General features: G+C 32.7%; 1 protein-coding gene across 3 annotated transcripts in view; it reads left to right on the top strand.

The window, feature by feature from the left end:
• The window catches only part of ECT2 (epithelial cell transforming sequence 2 oncogene), a 66,856-nt gene extending 58,346 nt beyond the window's left edge, over positions 1 to 8,510 (top strand). For 2 of the 3 annotated variants that reach the window (XM_006861848.1, XM_006861846.1), the window contains 3 exons: positions 4,170 to 4,277; positions 4,956 to 5,102; positions 8,325 to 8,414. In XM_006861848.1, the coding sequence (XP_006861910.1) occupies positions 4,170 to 4,277; positions 4,956 to 5,102; positions 8,325 to 8,414 (345 nt within the window). Of the gene's footprint in view, positions 1 to 4,169; positions 4,278 to 4,955; positions 5,103 to 8,324 lie in introns of all 3 variants that reach the window. The other variant, XM_006861847.1, reaches the window with a different exon arrangement.
• Positions 8,511 to 9,743: the final 1,233 nt, after the last annotated feature.

The following is a 9,743-nucleotide window of genomic DNA, read 5'->3' on the forward strand; positions in this document are numbered from 1 at the left end:
ATTGGTTAGCTACTTTTTTTTATTATTATTAATTAGATCCTAACTTTGTATCCAAGTAATTCCATGAGTTCAAGAGTTTCCTGTGAAAAAGTGAAACCATTTTAAAATCCCATGTTGAGTTTTGAGTAAAAAAGTTCTTTGTAGGCATAGGAACAATATAAGAAGTTGTTGTTGTTATATTCCGTCGAGTGGGTTCTGACTCATAGCAACCCTGTACAGGGTTTCCGAGGCTGTAAATCGTTATGGGAGCAGAAAGCCTCATCTTTCTCCCACGAAACAGCTGGTAGTTTTGAACTGCTGACCTTGTGGTTTGTAGCCTGACTTGTAACCACTACACTCCCAGAGCTCATTATATAAGAAGTGTGTGTGTGTGGGGATTAGTAATAAATAATCAGAAATATATAAAATTAGAAGTAAAATAAAAATTATGGAAATAATAGTTAATAATTTTAACTATCTAGCCTTTAATTAAAAACTTTTTTCTGTAATTCAGTAAGAAAAAAAGTATATTCAATATTCCAGTAATTGAATGAGCAAAGCTTATAAATAGATAATTCACAAACAAAATTATTATTAAGAATCAGAAAATGTGAAAAAGATCACCTCTGAAGCAATGTAGATTTAAAAAGCATTATGTCTCTTCCCCAACCCCAGAACAGATTACAAAGGTTATTTTGGTTTGAATTTTTTGTTTTTAAAGGAGACTTGTGGCTGGTGAAGGTATATAGGTTGAAGCAGCTCACACTTTTTGGAATGAACTTTATCATCCAACATGAGTTTCAAAAATATGTATACCCTTTGTTTTTCTACTTCTACTTTTCTTAGGAAATAACCGATGTATGCCTTAAAAATTTTAATAGTAAGGAAATGTTGTTATTGTTATTAAGTGCTGTAGAGTCGATTCTGACACATAGTAACCCTGTATAGGGTTTCCCAGGAGTGGCTGGTAAGTTTAAATCTCTGACCTTGAAGCCCAGTGCTTATCCTATAGTGCCACACCAGGATTCCATAAGATGAAGTTATAATATAAGATATTTTTATACATGAAAAAAATAATACCAACTGATTATAAAACATATGGAATTGAGTAGCATGATTCTAATTTTATTAAAAATTTTAAATGGTTATGATTTTTGTTTTTAAGCAGAAAAAATATTTTTGAATGATACTGGCAGTTTCAATTTTGTTACCTACTGGTATGGTGCTGTGGGATAATACACTGAACCTCAAGGTCAGTTTGAACCACAAGGTTGGTGTTCAAACTCAGCAGCCATTCTTTGGAAACCATATACAGGGTTGTTATGAGTCGGAACCAACTCAAAGACATTTAACAACAACTGGGATTTGAATAAGTAACTCTTAAGTCATTTATCAAATGACGTATTGCATTAGGCAAATCTGCTGCACAAGACCTTTTTAAAGTGTTAAAGAGCAAAGATGCCTGTCAGCTTGAGGACTAAGGTGCGCCTGACCCAAGCCATGGTATTTTCAGTAACCGCATATGCATGTGAAAGCTGAACAGTGAATAAGGAAGACCATAGAAGAATTGATGCTTTTGAGTTATGGTGTTGGAGGAGACTATTTAAAGTACCACGGGCTGCCTAAAGAACAAACATCTGTCTTGGAAGACGTGCAGCCAGAGTGCTCCCTGGAGGCCAAGATGACCAAACTTCATCTGTCATACTTTGGACATATTGTCAGGAGGGACCAGTCGCTGGAGAAGGATATCATGTTTGGTAAGGTGGAGGGTCAGAGAAAAAGAGGAAGACCCCTAGCAAGATGGATTGGCCAAGTGGCAGCATCAATGGACTCAAGCGTGGCAACAATTGTGACGTTGGCCCAGGATCAGGCAGTGTTTTGTTCTGTTGTTCATAGGGTTTCTGTGAGTCGGTACTGACTCGATGGCACCTAACAACAAGTCATTTAATCAGATGGACCAAGTGGAATGAGATAATATGAAGCGCAGGACTGTTTTAAGAAGAAAATTGGAGGAGTGTTAGTTAACTGAGGCTGTCTGTATGTGTTCAGTGGTAAAGAGCCAAAGATGGCATTTATTATTGTAGAGTATAATATTTAGCACCTTGTATTTGTAAAGAAACTAAGCTTTACATTTTGAAGTACTGTGTACTTTATGTTGTTTTAGCCTTTTGATTATCATGGGTTGGGTAGTGGTTTTCTTTTAGTACTGCTGAGTTGGTTCAACTCATAGGAACCCTGTGTACAATAAAACAAAATACTACCTGCTCTTGTGCCATCCTCATAATCACTGCTATATTTGGACCCATTCCCATTGTTGCAGTCAATCTCGTTGAGAGTCTTCCTCTTTTTCACTGACCCTCCACTTCACCAAGCATGATGTCCTTCTCCAGGGACTGGTCTCTCCTGGAAAGGGACTGTGTGCTGAAGAATAGGGGGCGGGTTTATAGGGTATAACCTTTGGTCAGTTGATGATGCGTGGAGGGGATTGGAACCATGGCCATGAAACGATACATGGTGGAATGAATGTAAAACTAAAGTTCTCTCATGTAAAATACCATATAATTCACAATAAAACATGGGGGAAAAAAAGTGTGTGAGACACTGTCTTGCTATCCTCATTTTTAAGAGGCATTCTGACTGTACTTCTCCTAAGAAAGATTTTATGGTTCTTTTGGCAGTTTTCATGTGCATATGAGCCAATTGAAAATACATGGCTTGAGTCAGGCACACCTTAGTCTTCAAAGTGACATCTTTGCTTTTTTTTTTAACACTTTAAAGAAATCCTTTGTCTCAGATTTGCCCAATACAATGCCAGTGATGTGTGGGTGAGTCACACCAGGTATTTTCCATATTTTGTAGATGAGAAAATGTTCAGAAAATAAATATTTTATAAGGTTGTATAAAAAATTTTTTAGCTATAAAATGATCACGCTGAAAGATAGTCTTATAGTTAGGGAAGCTAGACAACTTGCCATTATATAGCTTAGATTTATAAATTTAAAATGAAAATTGGTTGCAGGAATATCTGAAAACATTTTGTCAAATTTACTTTCTTCTGAAAGCCTAAACATAATTTCAGCAAGTAATATTTTAAGAGGAAACTAGAAACCATACAAAGACTCTAACTAGAAGGTCAGAAGATTACAATTATTTGTCTCAGAAATAGATAACTTGGTGGAAGAATACAGAAGCATAATCAAATCAATGGAAGAAAGAATCAGTGAAATATGGTTGCTATGTCTTCTTGGTGAATTAAACCTTTTATATATAAGGCATGTAAGGAGCTCTGGTAGCGTAGTGGTTACAAACTGGGCTGCTAATCTCATGGTCAGCAGTTCGAAACTACCAGCTGTTCCGTGGGAGAAACATGAGGCTTTCTGCTCCGGTAAAGATTTATAGCCTTGGAAACCACGTACTGGGTCGCTATGAGTTGGAACGGACTCCATGACACATAACAACAGCAACAATAGTTTAATTATGGAGATATCTACTTTAAGATTCATTTTGTCAGTGCTTCTTGATGTAGAGGGGATCTGTGATGCCTTTTATATAGGAGCTGCAAATTCTTCCCTCAGAAATATGTATACCCATGATTTTACACATAATTTCAGGTGGGTTACATACTCCCCAATTCCTATCCATTGCTACCCTACTAGTTGTTGGGCCACAAGTTAGTAATTTCTGGTTTAGAGTCCTTCCAACTACAAGTCGAAGAAGATAGGAAAATGTAGAAGAAAGCCTACAGTCTTAACTGAATTATGTTAATTATCTCATGGGAAAAGTTTGTGTTACTGGCTTTATAGCAGACTGTATACTTAAGCAAAAACTTCGATTTTTAGCATGTTAGTTTTTGGATTGCTCATACCACTTCATGTTGAGTTCTATTGTCAGTTTCATTGGTCTTTGTGCTGAGTTACTCATTTCTATAATACCCAATTTCTACTATTCTTAAATTAGTACATTTAATACATTTCAGAGTAGAAATTATGTGAGGCACATTAAAAATCTTGAGAAAAAATATTCTCATATGTACAAGGGAGCCTAAAAAGTTTGTAGGGAAATTCCATTGTCTTTTAATTTCATTTTTCTGTGAACTTTTTGAATCTCCCCCATCAGTGTTCAAAAGGTTGATTTTTAGATATAATTGTTTTATAAGTTTTAGAACAATGAAATGTTTTGTTTTTCAACAGGAGAATCTTATGTATACTGCTGATCCTGAATCCTTTGAAGTAAATACAAAAGATATGGACAGTACTTTAAGTAGAGCATCTAGAGCAATAAGAAAGACTTCAAAAAGGGTGAGGTTTCAGTGAAATTATTATTTAATATGTCTCAAAATTTTTTGCGGGAAGGGGGTGGTGCATAATAATATAATGTTGCCACAAACACCAGTATAAAGATATACCAAAGTTAGGGTTAGGCTCTTGGAAATGGCCCATTTTAAATTATAGTTTAAGTTGTTTTAAGTTACTTCTATACTTCAATAGAAATCTATTGTTAGATTTTAAATCTAACAATAGATGAACAATATAATGAATGTGTTCATTCATCTTCAATATTGCCTGATATTTGCTTCGGACAACAGATAGGACATCTGACTCTGGAAGTATCTCGTAGTTTTCTAATGGTGAAGATAACCACCTTATTTACCTTAATAGAGTTTTAGGGTACAACTTTAGTATGTCGGTGATGGAACTTAAAAAAAAAAAAAAGTAAACCCAAACTTTACTGTTCCCAGGGAATTTTGCAGCTATACCATCTATTGTTAGATTTATACATTTTGTTTTATTGTGTTTTCTTTCCTTTTAAGCCTTGTATTTTATTCATCTGTGTATTCTTCAGTTGTTAATGTGTGGTATATATAAGTAGATAAGCTTGTTTTGGTGTATATTTTTGGTTCTGATTATGCACAGACATTCTTATTAGCCATATTAAATTTATCTAGGCCTAATTAATTTTGCTTCTTTTAAGTATAGGTTACAAGAGCATTCTCTTTCTCCAAAACTCCAAAAAGAGCTCTTCGAAGGGCTCTTATGACAACTCACAGCTCTGTAGAGGGAAGAAGTCCTTCCAGCAGTGATAAACATGTAGTGAGTCGACTGTCTAGCACATCATCATTAGCAGTAAGTGGCTTTGATTTAATGGATTAAATGATTTCATCAGGTTTCAGAGCTGATATGGAACTTAGAGTTTTTTTAAAATGGAAGTCTTAATGCTGCAACCATTTTTTTATTTTTTATTATTTCTGATCTTATTACTGAATAAAGACAACTAACTGAGCACAGTGTGTAGTTTGTTAGAGACACAGATTTGTTGATATTTGAGGAATGTTTTAAAATCTTAAGTCTGACCTGCTACTTTGATCCTGAAAATTTTAATCATTCTGTTCATATGCATTGATTCCAGTATAAAGTAGATACTGAGTTTTACTCTTTTCACTGTTTGTGTGAATAGAATATGAGCCCTGCAAAGCTAATTTCAGAGAGTGAATGATATAGGTTCTGCATGCTTGTATCTATATTTTAAAATGATTTATCAAAAATTCACCTCTTTAGTGGTCATGTTGTTGTTGTTGTTGTTGAGTGCTGTTGAGTCAGTTCTGACCCATAGCGACCCTGTACAGGGTTTCCGAGGGTGTAAATCCTTATGGGAGTAGAAAGCCTCATCTTTCTCCTGCGGAGCGGCTGGTAGTTTCGAACCGCTGACCTTAAGGTTCGCGGCCTGATTTGTGGTCATAATTATTGGAAATTTCTCAAGTTCATTATTACCACTAAGTATATGAGTAACACTTCTGCTGTTTGTAAAATTATTAATGAAATTTTACTAAGACTAAAAAAAGTATGTCCTTAGGGCACGTTTCTTACTCTCTTATCTCTATTATTATAGATGAGAAAACAGTAAGTAATAGTATGTACTGAAAGTGTTGGAGTCCTCGTGTGTTGCTCTAGGACAGGTTAGCAGTTTGAAACCACCAGCCGCTCCTTGGAAATTCAATAAGGTCACTATGAGTTAGAACTGACTCATTGACACTTAACAACAGATTAATCGTTGTATTATAAGGACTAGTGTGTATGTATGAGTGAGATGTGTTACTGAGAAGCAGTTTAGGTAGTAGTAAGAACATGAACTCTGGAACCAAAATGTTCCAAATCCTTGGTCTGTTATTGCTAGCTGTGTGATTTTAAACTTTCTCTGTTTTAATTTCATGGTTTGTAAAATTAGTCTAAAGTAATTATTTTAGGAATGAAATGAGTTAATATATGTAATATGTTAGAACAGTACCTGACACATAGTAAGTGCTCTAGTGTTTTATAAGTGGTTACCTTTTATTATGTAAAATTTTATGCAGCAAGCCATAAAATGCTCAGTAAATAATTGTCTTAAAAGCGAGTTAATATCTTCGGTTAAAATGTTTAAGAATTACAGCTAAATCTGTGAGTATGCTTATATGAATTTGAGATCAAGGTTAGCTTTAACTAATGGGAAAGAAGTTGTAGTTAGTTGTTAATCTAAATATATGCAAAGTCATTTGAATGATCAATTTAAAATGAATTAAAACTGATAAAATATAAATAAGCGTTTATTTGTATAAAGTAGATTATAAGGTTTCTGAAGGCCAAGTACTATCCCTTGTTTATTTTTTGCATCTATAGTAACTAGATACAAACATTGCTTTTCAAATGAAGGAAAATGAAGTTTTAAGAAAAATTTTATAAGATATATTTGAATTAGTAAGGATTATGTCACTTTTATGTAGGCATACGTAAGAACTACCTAAAATGTCTTTAAGACATACATGTCTTCTCAATTGCTTGTTTCTGTTCTAACAGTTTATTCATTCTATTTCTACAAGCAATGTAATTGGATTTACTAATAAGCATGTTTACATTCAGCACTCAAATTCTACCAGTGGGCACTCTCAGAATTCCTGGTTTCGATCTAACTGTCATTCTGCCTACTGAACTAGGTTTTCAGAGATACTAGAAGGCATTATTGATTGATCAAATTTCAGAATAGGTTCTATTCAAGCCATCTTTGGCATTTGTGAAGATTTAAGAGATACGCCAAAGCAGTAATGGAAACAAGCCTCGTGAAGTTTAATGTGAGCTTATTAGCTATTTGAAATTTGTAATTGTAAAAAAAAGAAAGTATTCTTTCTCCATTTACTAGATAAAAGGAGACTTTTGAATTCACAAGTTTAAAAACTGCTTTGAATGTAGAACTTTAGGCTTAACAGAGTTTCTATGTACATGAAAGAAAATAATTACATTTTCTTATTCATGATAATGATCTTAACAAATAGTCATGAAAAGTGGATTTATATTCCAAATCTGATTCTTCTTACTTTTAGATGTATGGCATTTGTATAAAATTTATGCTATTATGGTATCATAAAAATTTCACATCAGGAAAATGTAATCTTTTATACTATCTATTTAAATCATAGCTTTTTGTTAGCACTTGAATGATAATACTTTACCAACTCAGTTTTTAAAAACTTCATTTTATTACCTTATTGATGAAAATTTATAGCCAACTACTTGGTGTGGCACTATAGAATAAGCACTGGGCTACAAACGGCAGTATCAATGTTTCAAACCCATCAGTCGCTCTGTGGAAACCTGATACTGGGTTGCTGTGAGTCTCAACTGACTCCGTGATACTTAACAACAACTTGTTGAGTTAGTTAGCCATTTTGTACATTAAAATAAAACAGTAACTTTATAAAGAATTTTAATTTATAGCCACTCAGTTTTTTGGTGTTCTTTTGATGTTTCATTGTTATAATTGTTAAAATTTCTGTTAATAATTTAACTTTGACCTCTGAAGCAATAAATTTAGACACACTGAGCATCTTTAATAATCACTATTATAAGAAGCATTGCTGCTTTGCTCAAATTTTATATAGAATAAAATTACATACATATAGAATCTATTAAAATCTGTTTTTAAGTAGAACCCACTGAGGTCTTTTTACCTCTAAAACTTACTTACTAATTTATTATTGTATTTTTATAATCTAAAACACGAAGAAGAAAGTTAGTTACCCCTGCTAGCAGTAAAGGAGTATCCATTCTAAAATAACCTGTTGAGCTAATAATATGCCTTGTTAACCAGGCTAGCTATTTGTTTTTTTGTTTTCAGAATGTTTAAATTAGTTAATTGTTTTTTTTCCCATTCTACTTCCCTGATTTTAAATTGATTCCTTTATTTTAAGGGCTTAGATGTTTTTAATTAGTTGTTAAGGTTTATTTTTAAAATGTAAAAAAGATAAGTCATACATGTTAAAATGTGTGTTCCATTTTTTTAAAGAAAATCATAAAATATTTTTGTTATCTTTATAGGGTATCCCGTCTCCCTCCCTTGTCAGCCTTCCAGCCTTCTTTGAAAGGAGAAGTCATACTTTAAGTAGATCTACAACTCATTTGATCTGAAGCTTACAAATTTTATATTATAGAAACTTAAAAACACTTCATACTCAATAGGAAACTGACATGTAAATGGTACTTGTCATTAACACTTGGCAAAAGTTGGTAACACTAAACTATGCCATTTGATTTTCTTTTTGAAAAGAAACATTTACCTCTTAACATTTTCAAAGTTAATTCTTGTAAAAATGGTATTGATTTTGAAGTAATTTATTTCTTTTCTTGATTCCCTCATTTGCACATTAGTTATTCATGATATCAGGAGCTTTTATACCCCTGATCTAGCCAACAGCTCTTATTGGTGGGTATCAAATGTTGCTGTAAGTCTACTTGTATAATGTACATCAAAAAATTTGTGGAAATTCATATATGTGTATCTCGTTTCATACAGACATTGGGTGAAATGATAATGCTTAATGCATAAAAACCTGTATAGATTGATTCCAGATTAAATAATGGGATTTTATTTCACATGTGTTATCTGAATTAGTTATTTAACTGCTGCTTTTACATAGTTTACTTTCTTCTCAAATGTTTCCAAGATCTACTATATGAATTTGAAAATCTTTGATCTTATTAATAAGGAAAACAGTTAAAGGAGATTGTTTTTGAATACTTTTGTAAATTGAGATAAGGATAAAAGGATGAAAAGTTTTTGTATATTTTGCACAAACAGTATTGATGTGTACTTGTTTAACTGTTTCAAAGACAATGTATTTATGGTGATTTTTAGTCACTAGCAAATGTTAATTTAGTTTATGGTTTGCAGAATTATACTTTGAAGGATATGACTGGGAAAATTGCAGAGAAACTTCTTTATATCCTCTATGAAATAACTGTAAAGTTGTTATCATTTTTACCAGTCCACAGCAAATGCATAGATATGTATATGGTCAGCTCTTTATTGTGAATTTATAATTAAATTGTAAAATTGAAATACATTTATTTGCTGTTGTAAACCTTTTTTTTTTAAGCCCAGAATTACCTTTCACAATAGTTTTTCTGTTTTTTTAAAAAATAGTATAAAATAATCAAGTTCCTATGAATAAATACCTTTTTTTCTTCCTGTCTAAGGTGTAGCACAAAAGTTTAATTGCCATTTAGCAATCCTCATTGGTCTGTTTTAATAGTTTAAGTTACTAAATTTTTTCTGTGCCATGTATGTACCATTTTTGAAGGATCGGTAATAATACTTTATTAGCTGTATTTTAAAAGCAAGTGTATTCATAAGAACTTTTAAAATAAAAAGCTCAGTACTTAAAGATCTTAGTGTCTCATGTTTTAATTTCATCACACATACATTTTAATAGACCAATGGAAATTCCTGTACTGGTC

Source organism: Chrysochloris asiatica, unplaced genomic scaffold, assembly GCF_000296735.1.
Source record: "Chrysochloris asiatica unplaced genomic scaffold, ChrAsi1.0 scaffold00043, whole genome shotgun sequence".
NCBI lineage: Eukaryota > Metazoa > Chordata > Mammalia > Afrosoricida > Chrysochloridae > Chrysochloris > Chrysochloris asiatica.